Source organism: Balaenoptera borealis (assembly GCF_965194805.1).
Source record: "Balaenoptera borealis genome assembly, chromosome: 8".
NCBI classification, from domain to species: Eukaryota; Metazoa; Chordata; class Mammalia; order Artiodactyla; family Balaenopteridae; genus Balaenoptera; species Balaenoptera borealis.
In genome coordinates, this window is record NC_138865.1 from 54,456,522 (window position 1) to 54,474,348 (window position 17,827).

Consider the following 17,827-nt stretch of genomic DNA (forward strand, 5'->3'; position numbering starts at 1 on the left):
ATTATAGTTCTTTTTGCTTCTGCTGTCTGCCCTCTGGTGGGTGAGGCTACCTAAGAGGCTTGTGGAAGCTTCCTGATGGGAGGGACTGGTCAAGACAACTTTTGAAGGGAGAAATTTAATCTTTCTTTTGTGTTATGCAGTGTTTACTTACTTAATTGAACTCGTATATCTCTCTTTGTAACAGTGTTTTTGTTTTTCTTTTTTTTACTCATTATAAGTGATATATGTATAAAAGTATTAACAGGGTGCCTTTAAAACACTTGAATATAATGGAAAAATTAGCTTATAATCTATCAGACTAAATATATACAAAAGCAGTTTTAAATTAACCAGTTTAAATTTGGGTAATTTAAAATCTTTCATGCCAGCAGGGAAAATCCAGCTTGATTCCACCTTAATCAGTAATATTTATCTAAATAAAATACATTACGTGAAGGCAGATGGTAAATATGGAAGAAAGATGAGAAGTCATGTTGAGGCTGACATGGCAGTAGAGAGGAATCTGGCAGATATAAATGATCTGAGGCTTTCAGAGGTTGGCTTTAACAAATGTGGGTAGGAGTGTTTTCGTAGGCCTTTGTGTTTGGATGAAATCTCTCTCAAGCTCTTTGTTCTGATTCTATGGTCACCAAGCTGCTTTGGGGTATTAATTTGGCTTTTTAGGCACTTTGTCACTGGAAAAGGTGAGTGCCCTCCTCAGGAAGTAATTATTCATTAATTCAGTGAATATTTATTGATCACCTGCCATTTGCTAGGCATTCTTCTAGATATTATGGACTAGAGCACTGAAGAAGACAGGCAGAGTCACTTCCTTTATGGAGCTTCCAGTTTAGTGAATATGAATATTCCTATTCCTGAATGTAGTATCTTTGATTGTAGGCTTAATAGGTTACGTTGGTATGAAACCCATTAAGAGTTTTCATAGCAGTCTCTCTTGAGTTTGGGTAGTGTTCAGTTTTCCCTGAGTCCATTCAACTTTGAGCCATTGAGAAGGTAAACTTCTAGATTTGAAAAATCTGAGAACCAGATCCTGGATCTTTGTATGTTCACCAAGGAAATGCCATCCTATGAGATCTTTAGATGCCCAGCCAATGAGTCTTCCTTTGGGGAAACAACTTTACTTTGTACTGTGAGAAGACACAGACAGTAACACAAATATAATTAGTGTGTTTCCCCTCCTCTTTCCCGCTTACGTAAATTCTTTTGAGGCATAACATACATATAAAAACGTGCCAAAATCGTAAGTGTGAAGCTTGACAAAATTCACAAAGTGGACACATCCATGTACCCAGCATCCAGTTAAAGAAACAAAATGTTACCTTCACCCCAGGAGCATTGAGCCCCCTTTCATTCACGACTATTTCCTTCCAAGGGTAAACACTATCCTCACTTCTTTTTTTGTTTGTTTTTTGAAAATTGTTTTATTTTATTTTATTTATTTTTGGCTGTATTGGGTCCTCATTGCTGCATGCAGGCTTTCTCTAGTTGCGGTGAGCAGGGGCTACTCTTCGTTGTGATGCGTGGGCATGGGCTTCTCATTGCGATGGCTTCTCTAGTTGTGGAGCATGGGCTCTAGGCACGCAGGCTTCAGTAGTTGTGGCTTGCGGCCTCCAGAGTGCAAGCTTAGTAGTTGTGGCGCACAGGCTTAGTTGCTCCGCGGCATGTGGGATCTTCCCGGACTAGGGATCGAATCCGTGTCTCCTGCATTGGCAGGCAGATTCTTAACCACTGCACCACCAGGGAAGCCCTATCCTCACTTCTTATGCTAAAGATTAGTTTTGCCCGTTCTTGAACTTTGTGTAAATGAGGAGTGTATAGAATATATTCTTTTGTGCTTGACTTCTTTCACTCATGCTGTTTTATCCATGCTGTTGTATGTGTTCATTCTCATTGCTGTATAATGTTCTATTTTATGATTATAGGAAAGTATACTTTTTATTCAAGGTAGTTCTTCTGGTTGATTGCAGTTTTTGAGTATTACAAATAGGAGTGCTGTGAACATTCTTGTATGTGAATTTAATAAACCTAGGTTAATATATGGTTTTCAGCATTTTAACTTTTTGAAACTTGAATGACTCTTAAAATTGATGTGTAGTGTTTTCTTTTTCTCCTGAAAATCTTTTATTTTCCCTGATGGCATGTCAGAATAGAGGAAATGCTAATTGCATCTCCGTAGTATAAGGTTTCTTAGATACGTTTTGCAAATCATAGTGGGCTAGATTCTCCTGAGAAATTCTTTAGTTTTAAAGTGCCCTTGAAAGTAATATCAGTGCTTTTAGACTGTTAAAGTAGTTAGTTTTCTTACCAGAAGCCATTCCAGGAATACCTAATTTGTTCCTAGGAATGAACATATATTTGTATTTTACATATCTTTATGTATAGATTATATATAGACTTTAATAATTTGTCTCTATTTTCGAAGGTTCGGTCTTTGTGGGCTTCAGTGAATGAAACACTCATGGTTTTGGAAAAAGAGAGAGAAGTTGTTAGTTCAGTCCTTAGTGTTGTTAACCAATATACTTTAGATGGAACTAATGTTGCTATCAATATTCCAAGGCTCTTACTTGACAAAATTGAGAAACAAATGTGTCAGGTAAGCATTCGATAATTAAGGGAGCTTTGAGAAAACTCCCTTCACATAATTTTTTTATATATTGTATATTGTTTTTCTCACAATGTTTATCTACTGTTTTCGGAATTTACCTTTGTGAATATATCTGGTAAATCTTTCATAAAGAGGGGTACTGTTGAACGTGTTTATATTCACATCTATCAACCTTTATTCATTGTCCGTACCTTGTACGGCACTACATCATATAGTGTAGAGAGTAGAAGGTACTTAGTAGGAAGATGATATGATACCTAGTTCTTTATAAATTCTCAAAGAGAGCACCAATGATCTCCTGAATGCTAAATTTCTTTATAAAAACTCTTCTATTCTCTCGTTTTTCTTTCATCTTGATGCTATTAAGTGTTTTAAGGTTTTTTCTTCCTTTAGGTTTTGTGACCTCAGTGTCTTTGCCTTCCTGTGGTGTTTCAGACTGCTGTCTCCAGTTTTCCACTGGTTCCTTTTTCTCTAACTTTTAAATGAACATGTTCCCCATGGTTCCTTTAATGCCCCCTTTTCTTTCCCACATTATAAATCCATCTGTATTTTCTTACCCAATTCCATGGCTTCATCAGCCTCCTATACAATAATATTACCAGATTGGTATTTCCAGTCTCTCCCCTTCAACCCAAACTACATCAAATTATTTCCACTTGCTTATGGGACATTTCCATCTGAATAGCCTACGTTTTTTTTTCTTAGTAAACTTAAAATTTTTTGAGCATCTCCTATGTGCCAGGTATTATTATAGTGAAGGGGATATAAAGATAAAATATTGTTGTGACCTTGAAGAGTTTTCACTTTAATAGGTAACATGTCAGGCACTTCAAATTCAGAGTACATAAAAATCAGGATCTGTAAACTCAGATTCCTACAGGGGCTAGGCAGGTAATACTATATAAATGAAGTACGCTAATTATGTGTAACAATAGGGGTAAAGTAGGAAATGATGAGATCTTTGGGGAACTAATTTTGTGTGAAATCTGTGATTTTTAAAAATATTAGCAACTAATTCAGATGATTTTAAAACATTGGAACTGTGCAGGCCAAATAAACATGTCTAAGTTTGGAATCAACCTTTAGGGGTCCTTTAATTTGCAACTTTCGGTAAAACATGAATTCATGATCTTTCTCTAAACCTGATCTTTCTCCTCAGTCTTTATTTTGCTTTCCATTTATTTGCATTTCTTTTATTCTAGTTTCAGCTTTTTTTGCATGATATAAAAATGTAGCATGGTGTGTTAATTCCTCCACAGTAGTTTTCTTTGGGCCAGAATTATTTACATAGTTTTATTTTTGGGTAGACATTTGTTCTTTTTTTCCCCTCTTTTTTAAGGTAACCTTTTTATATAATAGTGAAAAATGTAAATATATATTTGTAGCATTTTATTATGTTAACAATCTATAGTTCACCACTTTTTTTTTTCAGTTGCACATAGGAAATGTTTATGAGGCTGGAAAATTGAATCTCTTAACAGTTATTCAGTTATTAAATGAAGTCTTGAAAGTAATGAAATATGAACATTGTCAGGCTAACCAAGCAAGACTGACAATAGACCTTCACTTCCTTGAAAAAGAGACCAAAGTTCAGAGAGAAAGATTGTCAGATCTGAAGCATATGAGGTACACTAGAAAGCTCTTCTGTTATTTCATTGGGGTAGGAGTAGGGTGGTTTTGATAATTTCTCAGCACAATTCTTGTTTAGTTAACAACTCAGTAGCTTTGGCAAACAAGTGTGAAAATTTTACTTGTACTCAAAAACCTTGTCACCAACTTCTAGAGAGACACATGAAGTAGCAAGGAAAATTAATGTAGTTTTCTTTTGTCTGGAGTATATTATTTGCCCTGAGTGATAATTCTTTATCAGATAATTCTGACTTTTCTCTAGCTTTTCTTTTGTAGGGTCTACTAATAAAACTAGGTTTCAGAAAAATTGTTTGTATTGAGCAGGGTGACCGGGAGGTATGAGTTCTCTTTAGAAATGGATAGAGAGTAGGAGTAGAATTTCAGCTTGAGTTCAGAACCAGGAAAAAATTGTATGGGGTTGGCCAAAAAGTTCGTTTGGGTAACATCTTAGGGAAAAACCCGAACGAACTTTTTGGCCAACCCAATATTTTTAAAGATAAATGGAGTATAGATGTATGATTGCTATTTGGTGTTAAAAGGAAAGAAGGTATTTTAGATTCTGAACTCTCAGTGGGAGAGTTTATGCAATTTAGGTGTGCTGTATTGGTTGAACTTTCAGTTGTACTTTCTGCCCTTTCTCTACAAACAATAGTATTCTTACTTCAGTGCTTTTTCTCAGTGCTTCTTTTTATATATTCATGTTTTGAATGAAGTTCTTTTTTATGCCGTTACAGGTATAAAATAAAAGAAGATCTCACAACTATAAGACATTCTATTGTTGAAAAACAAGAAGAATGGCATAAAAATTGGGAAGAATTTCTTGGCCTGTCTCCTTTCAGTCTAATTAAAGGTTGGACTCCAGTAAGTAATATTGACTTGACTTTTGGAGAGTAGTTTAATCTCTTGCAAACTCTTGATTTATCATGTTACAAATGACCTGGAAATCTATATGTGTGTATGCTTGTCATCTTTGCATCTGAGCCTAAAGTTCAAATATTTTGGTTTCTGTGATTTTTCTAAATACATTTTAGAATGTTCATTAAGCTGCTGTTGTGATATAGTTAATATTTTTAGATTCAGTGGATTGTATTAAAAAGAAAATGAGATCGGGGAGAAACTGGAGCTGAGGCTCAAGTCACCTGTGGGGGCCGAGCCTGCCATCTACCCGTGGCCGCTGCCGGTCTACGACAAACCCCACGATGCTGCTCATGAAATCATCGAGACCATCCGGCTCAAAGACATAGTTTAACAGAAAAGGAATGCGTGAAGGAGAAATGGAATTCTCTTGCCTGAATTTCTGCAGACAGAAATAAAGAATCAGTTATGTGAATTGGAAACCAAATTACATAAAGAAGAATTATCAGAGGAGGGCTACCTGGCTAAAGTCAAATCCCTTTAAAATAAAGATTTGTCCTTGGAGAACGGAGCTCATGCTTTCAGTCGAGAAGTGAATGGATGTCTAGGAAACGGGAGCCGGACAAGTGGTGAGGGCCGCAGAGTGGAAATAGCAGAGAAAAACAAGTCCCCCAGACCTGTATCCAAACTTTGCATGCCCAGGAGAAGCAAGTCCGATGGAGAAACAAAATCTGAAGTCTCATGTAGCCCCAGGATTACAAGGCAAACTACCAGGCAGACCACCATCACATCTCATTTCACAAGGGGCCCTGCCAAACGGAAGCCTGAGGAAGACCCTAAAAAAAGCAAAATCAGATGATTCTGTCGGTGAAGAAGAAAAAGACCAGGAGGAAAAGAGACGTAGAGTTACATCCAGAGAACAAGTTGCTGGACCGCTCCCTGCAGAAGAACCGAGAAGAGTAAGACCAGGAACACACGTGGAAGAAGAAGAAAGAGTTGATAAAGTAAAGCCTGGTCACCTCCAGGAAGAAAAGAGACTCAGAAGTCAAACCGAAGGACTAACACCTAAACAGAAATCTAAGGAGGAGCCAGACAGAGATGCGAGGCCTGGAGGAGCTCAGGCTGAAATGAATGAAGGAGAAGACAAAGATGAAAAGAGGCACAGAAGTGAACCCAAAGATCTAGCTAGCAAACAGAGACCAGAAGAAAAAGAACCTGAAAGAGTAAAACCACAAGTTTCTGATGAGAAAGATGAGGATGAAAAGGTAACAAACGCACATGGTAAACACAACAGCTCGACATGGTAAAGTTGCCCGTCAGAACGAAGGGACCTGGACCATCCTCTGGGGGTCTGTGCATGCCTGGAGATGCAGAACATGAACACTCAGTCCCCTGTGCAATCTAACAGCTCTAGTCCACATGTCTCACCCCAAACCCAGGAAACTAAACCTACTAGAGCAGGAAGCAAAAATATGGTAGGACTCCTCGGAATGGTTGAGCCTTTGACCAAAGACCAAGCCCCACAATCCCTATGAACACATTGAGAATTTAGTTTGTTGCAAAGCACTGCTCTGATCTTCACAACTATGGCGGGAGGTGGTGGTGGGGGGAGTCTCCATGGGACACACCCGGACTAGAAGTCCGAGTGGCATTTAATAAGTGACTTAAACAAGGACAATGTGCAATCCCCTTTTAATACTTCTGATCTCGGTGAAGAGCAAGTCTCACTTTGTTGCCAGTGCATCTCAAACCTTTCCCTGCAGTTGGTTCATCTTTCAACAAAGACAACAGGGTTTAGGTCCCGAGTTTTTGGCCGGTAACAGTAAGGATTACAATTTAAAAAAAGAAAGAAATTGAGACATTCCTCTTTATTTTAGGTACTATTACATTTGAGGCATAGTTGGAGGGCAAAGTAGCCCTCTTGTTCCTAGTATCATACTCCTTAGTTTAAAAATAGTTACAGGATAATTTGTATGTTTGCTAATTCTTTCTTCGTGGGAAAAAAATATCATCCATTCATAGATTTACTTAGTATTGTTACTGTGGTACTGAGTAAAGTGTGTATATTTCAAAATAACAAATTCTGTGTTTTAAGGCTGTGGATCTTTTACCACCTATGTCTCCCCTTTCGTTTGATCCTGCCTCAGAAGAAGCATATGCGAAGAGTATTCTTTTGCAGTACCCTGCTTCACTTCCAGGTTGGTTATTTATTTTTTTCTCTTTTAAACTTCCCTCTCATTAATATTTCTCACTATGATAGTAGTTCTTTTATAAACTTTCATGTTTTTTTTCCCAGTTATTTACTGTGGTGAAATGCACATAGCATTTCAGTCATATGAGCCTCAGTTAACATGAGGCTTTTTGTGTCTCCTTTCTTTCAGTTGCACAGTTTTTTACTTTGCACAATGTTTTCAAGGTTTATCCAAGTTGTAGCATGTATTGATACTTCATTACTTTGTTCGAATACATTCTGTTGTATGATTGAATCGAATTTTGTTGATCTATTCGTCCTTTGATGGACATTTGGGTTATTTCCACCATTTGGCTATTATGAGTAATGCTGCTATAAATATTCGTTTACAAGTTTTGTGTAGAAGCCCACAATTTTTTAACATGAAAGAATAGTACAGTAATTACCTGAATTCTTAACTGTTGCTTGTTTCAACAGTTGAGATTTTTGCTTTAAATGTGTATGTTTGTTTGCTAAACCATGTAAGTCTGAGACCTTAACACTTCACTCTAAGTGTTTCAGCATGCATTCCCATGAAAATAAGGACTTTTTCCTCTTTAATTATCATACTAATATTACACCTAAAATTAATAATTATCTCATTCAGTTTCCTCAAATATCATACCATTATCACACCTAAAAAATTAATTTCTCTACAATATCTAATACCCATTTCATACTCAGTTTCACCAATTGCCTGGTACTTGTGTACAAGAAATTTTTATTGGGTTCAGTAAATGTAAGGTAGATAGGTGGAGGGATAAATGAATAAAAAATGTATGAATTATGTAGCCAGTCTGGAGCAGGTAATAAGTATAGGTCACAGTTGAGTTTAGGCAGGCCATCGGTTGTGGCAGCAGTTAGCACAGGACTTAGGAAGAAAAAGGATGAACACAGCTAGGATAGGTGATTGGTTTGGGAGTCAGGTGTATGTGGGGAGGACACTAGTTGGGAGAGATCATAGACCAGAGAGCAAGGGTCAAGGATAGGCGCCAGCATAAGAGTAGACACAAAAGACTGCATAGTTTGATTAATGAAAAAGATCTTCAGATACAGAGCTTCAGATACAGAGCATTGCTTATGATGATAGAATTACTTTGATAGTTCTTGGCATATTTGGTTGCCATTGTGTTCTCACTTCAGCTTGGAAAGGGCCTTTGTACTCTTGGCATACTTAGTTTAGGCCCTGTGAAACCATGAAATTGTCCTCACGTCCATGTGGAGATTTCTATGTCGCCTTCAGAGTGAGGGAATATTTGTCTGTTTATGAAGTTTAGTTAGAAGTCCACATTTTAAAAGTGTTTGATAGGATCTTTGGGGGTAACCCTTTCCTTCAGACATTGCAGAGTTTGTTCTCTTGGGATTCCTTTTTTTTTTTTTTCCTCTAGAGCCTTGGTCTGGGCTGGGGAACCTTAACATTATTTTATACTTTTTGTAGTAAACCACTTTACTTTGCTTAAAGTAAAACAGCTTTTTCCCTCCTATACCTTACATATTACATCTTTCTTGAAGTGATTTTTCTTTTCAGTGGATTTTAAAAATTATATTTCAGCATATTAAGTACAGGAATATTATAAATACCTGTTTACTGAACACTCTTGTCAAATCTTTGCAATATTTGCTTTAGATTTTTTTTTAAAGTACTAGTGTAGTTAACCCTTGAGTATCCACCCTTCCTTGAGTATTCTTTTTTTTTTTAATTGCAGTATAGTTGATTTACAATATTATTTTAGTTTCAGGTGTGTAGAGCATAGTGATTTTGGGTTTTTTTTTCAGATTATATTCCATTATAGGCTATTACATGATATTGGCTATAATTCCCTATGCTATACAGTAAATCCTGTTGCTTATCTATTTTATGTATTAAAGTAGTTTGTATCTGTTAATCTCATACTCCTTTGTCCCTTCCCCCGCTTCCTTCTCCCCTTTGGTAACTGTAAGTTTGCTTTCTGTGTCTGTGAGTCTGTTTCTGTTTCGTATATAAATTCATTTGTATTATTTTTTAGATTTCACATGTAAGTGATATCATATAGTACTTGTCTTTCTCTGTCTGACTTATTTCACTAAGCATAATATTCTCTGGGTCCATCCATGTTGTTGCAAATGGCAGTATTTCACTCTTGTATGGCTGAGAAATATCCATTGTGTGTGTATGTGTGTATATATATGCCACATCTTCTTAAGCCAATAATCTGTTGATGGCACTTGCGTTGCTTCCATGTCTTGACTATTATAAATAGTGCTGCTATGAACATTGGAGTGCATGTGTTTTTTCAAATTAGAGTTTTCGTTTTTTCCACCCATATACCCAGGAGTGGAATTGCTGGATCATATGGTAGTTCTATTTTTAGATATTTAAGGAAACTCCATACTGTTCTCCATAGTGACTGCACCAATTTACATTCCCCCCAACAGTGGAGGAGGGTTCCCTTTTCTCCACACCCTCTCCAGCATTTATTATTTGTAGACTTTTTAATGAGAGCCATTCTAACAAGTGTGAGGTTGACACCTCATTGTGGTTTTGAGTTGCATTTCTCTAATAATTAGTGATGTTGAGCATCTTTTCATGTGCCTGTTGGCTATCTGTATGTCTTCTTTGGAGAAATGTCTATTTAGATCTTCTGCCCTTTTTTTAAAAAAATATTTATTTGGTTGCACCGGGTCTTAGTCATGGCAGGCAGGCTCCTTAGTTGCAGCTCACTGGCTCCTTAGTTGTGGCACGTGTGCTCCTTAGATGTGGCTGGTGGGCTCCTTAGTTGCGGCTGGTGGGCTCCTTAGTTATGGCTTGTGGGCTCCTTAGTTGTGGCATGTGAACTTTTAGTTGTGGCATGCATTGATTGGGTTTGTTTTTGTGATATTGATATGTATGAGCTATTTGTATATTTTGGATATTAACCCCTTGTCCTTGACCGTTCATTCTGCATTTGCAGAGGTAACCACTATCCTAAATCTTGTTTATTCTGATGTATGTTTATAAAAATAATTTTACTTTGGATCTAACCATACATATACCATTCTGCTGTTCTTAAGTTTATAAATAAAATTTCTCTTATCCCCCAACATGTTCTTTGTAAATGTTTATTTGTGAACCAGGATCCAAGGAGGGTTCACTCATTGTATATGGTTGTTTCGTCCTCTTACTGACTTTTATTCTAGGATAATGCCCTACCCCTTAAAAAAAAAAATGACATTGATAGATATTCTTTTTAACAATCATTGTGTGTGATTTACCAGTACATATACTGATTTTTTTTTGTCAATATTACTTTTGTTCTATTCCTTCCTTTTGAGAGGTATATCTCGAAGTATATCTTTCACTTCTTTTAGTGACAGACCCTGAATAGTAAGATCTCTTAGTCTTTCTGAAAATGTCTTTATTTTTACTTACTCATGAATGATAGTTTGGATTCAAGATCAACACTTACTTTTCCTTGGGACTTTAATAATATGATCTCATTGCTTTCTGCCTTCTTTTGTTTTTGAAACATTTGCTGTCGGTCTAATTGTCATTCATTTGTAGGTAATTTTTGATCTCTGGTTGCTTTTAAGACTTATTTATTTTTGTATTATGCAGGTTCATTGAGCTGTATCTAAATGTGGATTGATTTTTATTTAGCCTGTTTGGACTTGTGTGTGCTTATTCAGTGTGAAGGCTCGTATCTTTCTTCAATTCTGGAAACTTATTCACTAATATCTCTTGTAATATTACCCCCCTCTCTCATTCTTTTGGTCCTTTTCTTTTATACCTCATATTATTGGGACTTCTAATTCTGTCCCCCATATCTCATAAATTCTCATTCATATTTACAACCTCTTTGTAACTCTGGACCTGCATTCTGGGTATTTTCTTTGTATCTCTCTATGGTTCACTAATTATCTCTTTATTTATGTTTAATCTCCTTTTTCACCTGTCCATTTAGTATTTAGTTTTCATGAATGTATTCTTTATTTGCTTCTTTTTTCAAAACTGCCCATTCTTTTTCATGGTGTCATCTTCTTTCATTATGGCCCCTGTTGTTTCTTTTTTGTTGATCATTTTAAATGTACTGATTTTTATCTTTATCAGTTTTCCCAGTATCTCTTCATTTCAGGTACTTCTCCTGTAGACTCTGCCTGCTGATGTTCTATTGAAATATTAATATTAAAATATTTGAATGAAATGTCAACTTCAGTGGGTCCCTCACCTCTGGAGGAGTCATGTGGGCCCAGGATTGCAGAAGGGTCTCTACAGAGTGGCCAAGAGTCCCAGGGATTTCTCTTGAACTAGACCAGTTAATGTCTTTGGTTTGGGATTCCTAAAACAAGTAGCCAGTATAATTATGGATTTCACACCTCCTTTTGAATAGGCTAGGTTTTAGATGACTTTCCTTCCTTCCTTCTATACTTTTTTTTCACCAAGGAGTCCAGGTAGACAGCAGGCTTTCCCTGTCCAGTTGGCAGAATTTTTGTAATCCCTTTTCAGAGGCAGAGCAGCCTTTGCAGTGTCTTGTCTTACGGCAGTCTCTCAGATCCCAGCCTGAGAGGCCTGAGATGATGTTTCTTGTTACCATGTAGGCATTTAAATCTCCTGTGTTCAGCCCCTGGGGCCTGCCTCACTGAGCCCTTGTTTCTCAGTTTAAGTTTACCCTGCTTGTTGTGCTTTCCATCTTTGGTTCTGTCATGTGATGATTTTTATTCTTCTGGGCTTTCCTTTTTTCTTACATTTTATTTAGTAGTTGTAGTGTCTTTACTGTAGGAGTCAGTGTCTGCTTTATTTTCGTTTGCTTTGTAGTGGTGAGTTCAGTTTGTTTTAACCTCCTAAATGCACTATTATGACTGTGCCCTCCTTTGCTATCTTTGCATTAAGTTTAGTTTTCATCATTTCTTGCATGTGATTGTGTTCTAACTAGCTACTCTGCCTCCAGTAGTCTATCTGTTCTATATTCCAAATGGCTGTCAGTGATCTTCCTGTAATGTAAATATGATCCTTTTCACCTCTTGATGTAATACCCACCAGTGGCTTTCCATCACCCATCACCTTTGGAAAAGAGAAAAAGGCTCTAGATGCTTTTTCACTTAGCAGCTTTTACCTTACAGACTTTCTTTCATACCAGAACAAATGTGCATGAACTCTGCCTACCACCACCAGATGGTGTTTAAAGTTGTGCATCATCATTTTTATTTTTAAAAAATCTTTAAATTTAAAATATTTAAAAATTAAAGTATAGTTGATTTACAATGTTTCAGGTGTACAGCAAAGTGATTCAGTGATCTGAAAAGGAATATATATATATATATATATATATATATATATATATATATATACACACACACACACACACACACACACACATATATTCTTTTTCAATTCTTTAACATTACAGGTTATAACAAGATGTTGACTATATCATCATCATTTTAGTTAATGGTTGTCTACTAAATTTGTGGTATAGTTGTATTTGTGCTTATTTTTGGAATGTTTTATAAATAACAGTAACTCCATCATAATTAGTAGGTTCAAAAGCATAGGGTATTGAGAATGTTATGAGGTGGCATTATGATGAATTACAAGGAAAACTTTACATAGTATACACATTGGCTTCTTATACAGTAACACTTTGGACACATGTATAAATAGTCTTTCAGAAGCTAACATGTTGAAAGAAGAGGAGCTCCTGGAATATCAAATCCTTTGAAATACAGCCATGGCTTTTGTCATCAATTTCATTGCCTGTCATGCTTCCACTAGATATACCTTATGCTGTGGCGCACGAAACATGCAACTTATTCTCTTAGTACTTTCATGGCTTCTTCATGTTCCCCACTCTGGGCCAGGTGCCTTTCTGCCTCCTTGCATTCTGTGCATACTTGTATCATAATACTGTAGCAGTGTACCATAATTCTGTATGTACTTGTCAGTAGTCTTTCCTGTACTGACTCCTTGAAGACAGGTCTCCATTTTTAATTTCTTTTTCCCATTGTTAGTGCAGTAACGACACATAGTTATTAAATGATATGTTGAAGAATAAATACATAGGTTGACTGATGTCCTAAGTGCTGGGCTAAAATATGCTAAGTACTATAACTTTTTGGCTGGTTTATGTGGTAATTGCATTATCTGTGTACTTAAACATGAAGCATGGCTGTATAATACTTGAGAATTATGGATTGTCCCTTTTTGGGAAAGTTTGTGTGAGCTATCTTTCTAGGAAAGCCTATTGTACATATTCTCCATCACTGTCATGCATACTACTTTATACTTAATAATTGAATAATTGTCTTTTCCTATTAGAATTTATTTTTGTTTTCTCCTGTTTAGAAGTTGTTGTAGAACTTCAAGACATCTCTGAATATTAGAATGTACAAACATAATTAAAGAGTAATTAATTTTTCTATTCCTTTAGATACACGTAAGCAACATATCCAGGAAAATGATTGCAGAAGGGCAAGTGATATACTGGAAACTAAATGTGATCTAGCCAACAGGTAAAAGAAATTTGATTTTCATATTGATTTTTTTTCTCTTAATTAATTTTAGTCCCATCTTCAGCCAGCTTTCAAGCTTCTGCACTGTGAGATAGCTCATAACTTTCTTCTCTTAACCAGACAGTGTTTTCCTACTGTGGATCCACGTTTTCAGGAAAGATTCAACATTTCTGTTGTAAGGGCATTTTTTTCCTTCTATTCTTATCTAAATGTTGGGACTCACGGGGATTACCTAATTTTTGAAGAAAAAGACATATATGAAAATTATCTAATGCAAGTTTGGGAATTTTTGCCTTTTTGTGTCTGTGAACGTCTTTGAAATCACTTGTGGCTGTTGACTAAATCCAAGAGTTTAGGGACTTCTGAGATGATCTAGTTGGTAGTTTTCAGTCTGTGTTCTGCAGCGCCCTCTGGTGCTGTGGATGAATCAAATTTAACCGGTGACTGTTCCAGCCTTTCCCACTTCAACCTGAGCAGCCTACTCCTTTATCTGTACTATATATTGGGGCTTTATATGCCATTTGATAAAAAGAGTTCTGTACTTAAAAAAAATTTTGGGGGGAAGACTTCTGATTCAATCTAATCCCAAAATTTAGCATATGAAAAAACTGAACCTAGTTAGTTTGTTGTAACTAGGAGTATTCTTACTTTATTGTCTTTTTTCCTCTATTATCCTATTTATCCCTTAAATAAACTGATGCCAGATTATAAAAGCAGAAATCTCTAAACTAAATGTGAATGTGTCCCTTGTTGAAACTAAACATTAGGTAGCAGTCAAACACAGATATGCTAAATAGATTCCTTTATTATTTTGCTTTTTCTGATTAACCTTTGATTTAAATAGTTGATTTTCAGTTCAACTTCCCCATGTTAATGAAGCACAGATATGGAAACAAAATACTTAGGATAATTCTAAAAGAAAATTCTAAATTTTAAGTGACTTGAGGCCCCCTTCATTCTGTATACTCTTAATAAGTTAATAAGTTGAAATACCATAACTAGAGTAAAACTTACATGTGAAATTATGCTATTGGCAGTTTCCTCTGCAAATTTTCTGGTTCACAGGAGGTCAGGACTACTTGTGGGAGAATTTTATTTTTGTTCTTAGATCTAGGTGTGATGTTGAATTTCTGAGTACCTAAAGAAATAGAATGAAATCTGCAGTGAAGACCTTGTAAAGTGAAGAAATTGTAAAGTTATTGGGCTTGCTAATTTTACCCCCTTATCACAATTGTTCTTAAAGCATGCCTCTTAGAGGGAAATAGTTGGTGCTTCCTGATCTCAGTTATGTTTTTGGTCTGTCTGTCCTTGAGAGAGCAGATTAAATATTTTGATTTAAAGTCTCTTGCTGGACTAAAGATTGATGGAGTTAGTAGATTAATTCACAAATCTGATTTTATTTATGAACTCCATTCAACCTCAAGATTCTTTCTTGAAGTAGAATTTTGTACTAAGATGTACTGTCAGAATTCTACAGGAGCCAGATGCTCAGCCCCTAAGAATTTAATTCAAATAGAATTCTCTTAATATAGGAAAAAGTTGTATTAAATAATTTTGACTTCCACATTTATCCTTTTCTAAGCTCTTGGACCTTTTAACTGTCTTTTCACGCTTTATTTTACTTATAGGTTGGGATATTGAAAGGAGGTAGAGGAAGGCTTTTGGTGATGAGGGATAAACGCTTAATGGGAAATGAAAGATTATTACTGCCTAATAGGAGAACAGAAGAGAGGTAAAGAGTTGAGTTACTGGGATATGGAAGTAAACATGTTGCTCAGAATTCTTTACTGTAAAAGGTATTTTGTAATAAAATGTTTCATGTGTAATGTGGATAGACTGCACTTAAAGAAATACCCTTTTTTTAGCATGTAGTTCAGCTATTATACTAAATATTTTATTTGTAGTGGCATCATCTTACATCAATATCAGTGTAGTTAATTGGGAAATTCATATGTGGATATGGTTAATATAATTATGCAGTTAAAAAACATGAGATGAATGTAGTTTTTAGAGTAAGTGTGTTGTTTGCCCTTTCACATGTGGTTTTCATTCGCAAGTACTAAAATATTAAGTAGTCTTCTCCATAAATCTCCTGGCTTGGTTTTGATCAGAGTGAGCTCATGGAGGCTGCACCATACTTACAATCAGAATTCAGTGATTGATGATGCCTTTGCTATACACTCTGGGTACTACCTTTCTTTGCAGTGGTTTCTGGAAAGGAGGGTTCCATGATATTTCTAGTGGTGGTGATACAGTTCTTCTAGACCTTTAACCTCTACAGTTTCTCCTTTACTACATTTCAGAGATAGGGCAGTATGATCTTGCATGCATTCCAAACAAACATCCTTAGTCTTAGAAATTGAATTCTAATCTCATTTTATTATTTCCTTTCTCTTTTTATAATTTCTCTGTTAATTGTAGACATGTTATAACAACAACAAGAAGTGAAAATAAAAAATAATTAGCTAAAGTTTCCAATTTCCAATAAATCACTTTTCAGATTCTTTCCCAAGTTCTTTTTTAGACTTTATTTCCAATTCCAAAGTCTTGTATTCTAAAATACAAAATTTTCTCAACATTAACATAGCATAAATGCAGTTTTTTTAGTGTATGTGTATGTTTACTTAACATTATATTACCGCTTAAAATAGCTTTTTAACATTTCATTTATTTTTAGACTTTAGGTTTTCCTCAAAATTTTTGCTGCTATAAAAAGCATGTCTTTTTTCTTTTGGTAGTGCTTTTAGGGTTAATTTCCACAGTGGGATCAATACCCTTTTTATCTGGATTTCATGGGCCTCAGTTTTGGCTTGGCAAGTGGGTAGAGAGTAAGGACTGAGCCAGGGCTGCTTTGAAGTTGACTTGAATTGAGATATTAACAAGGCTAATAGCATGTTGCCAATTCAGAAATGAGAGAGAGGAGGTATAGAATGTGGTTCCATTTTTCTCTATTATGAGACTCTGCAAGAATGATTCAGATAGAAAAATTTGGTGGCATCTATAGAACCTCATCTTCAAGTGACATTTATTCATTGATCCATCGTGTGGCACTACCAAGCGCCAGGCACTGTGTTAGGACTTGGGAATAGCCTTTTGTAAGACATAGTCCTCATCCTCAAGGAACTCACCAGTCTTTTGGTGGCATCTTAGTGGCGTTGGTCCATAGGGCTTGCTGGCCCTGCTTCAGAGGGCTTTCTGATCATTTTAATGTCAATTTTGGGGAAGAATGTGGATAAAATCACACTAGATAGTAATCACTAATCTTTTGCCTTAGATATCTAGATTATATCCGGTCGAGGCGAAGTTGAAACAAGCAACTTCAGTGATTTTGAATTATGTTTGGAAGGTAGATTTCAAGAAGGGCACATTTGAAAAAGTCTGAAAGGCATATTTGCTATTATATAAAATATTTGCAAAGTTGTTAATTTTGTACTTTTCTGTCTATGAACAGAAGGAAAAACACCGGCATGCTTGATGTTGAAGTTGGTTTCTGTGGTAATCCTGCCTCCATTTTACCTAGAATAGAAAAGCTTTTGGTCAGTGAGCAGACCCAATCCATGATTGAATTTGAAGGCACTTTCAAGATGAAGATAAATAAAGTTATCATTACTTTGAAGGCTTAAAAAATTTAACAACTTATTTTGTAATTATAGTGAAAAGATGCATAAGGTTTTCATGTTTACCAAAAGGGACAAGAGAATCTAAGAGATTAAGGAACACTATGTGTGGAATGCCGCAAATTCGCATTGAATAACCTTATGACTTTACTGTAAGTGTAATGTATTTGCTATAGAAAATTCAGCATAAGAGAAATTGATTCTGGACCTGAAATATCAAAAGAATCTTACAGTCTCTGCTACAGTGCTTCTGTGGTCTGAAGCCTGAGGACATTGTAATAACGTGATTCTAGTTAATTGAATTTTTTTTCTTTAATTTATTTTTCTTTATTTATTTTTGGCTGCATTGGGTCTTTGTTGCTGTGCATGAGCTTTCTCTAGTTGCGGCGAGCGGGGGCTACTCTTCATTGTGGTGCGCGGGCTTAT

General features: G+C 35.9%; 1 protein-coding gene across 5 annotated transcripts in view; it reads left to right on the plus strand.

Annotated features, from left to right (window-relative positions):
* The window catches only part of HAUS6 (HAUS augmin like complex subunit 6), a 49,759-nt gene that overhangs the window by 20,053 nt on the left and 11,879 nt on the right, over positions 1 to 17,827 (plus strand). For all 5 annotated transcript variants that reach the window (XM_082401642.1, XM_082401643.1, XM_082401644.1 and 2 more), the window contains 5 exons: positions 2,423 to 2,593; positions 4,038 to 4,231; positions 4,969 to 5,095; positions 7,185 to 7,287; positions 13,703 to 13,784. In XM_082401642.1, coding sequence (XP_082257768.1) covers positions 2,423 to 2,593; positions 4,038 to 4,231; positions 4,969 to 5,095; positions 7,185 to 7,287; positions 13,703 to 13,784 — 677 coding nt within the window. The remainder of the gene's footprint in view (positions 1 to 2,422; positions 2,594 to 4,037; positions 4,232 to 4,968; positions 5,096 to 7,184; positions 7,288 to 13,702; positions 13,785 to 17,827) is intronic.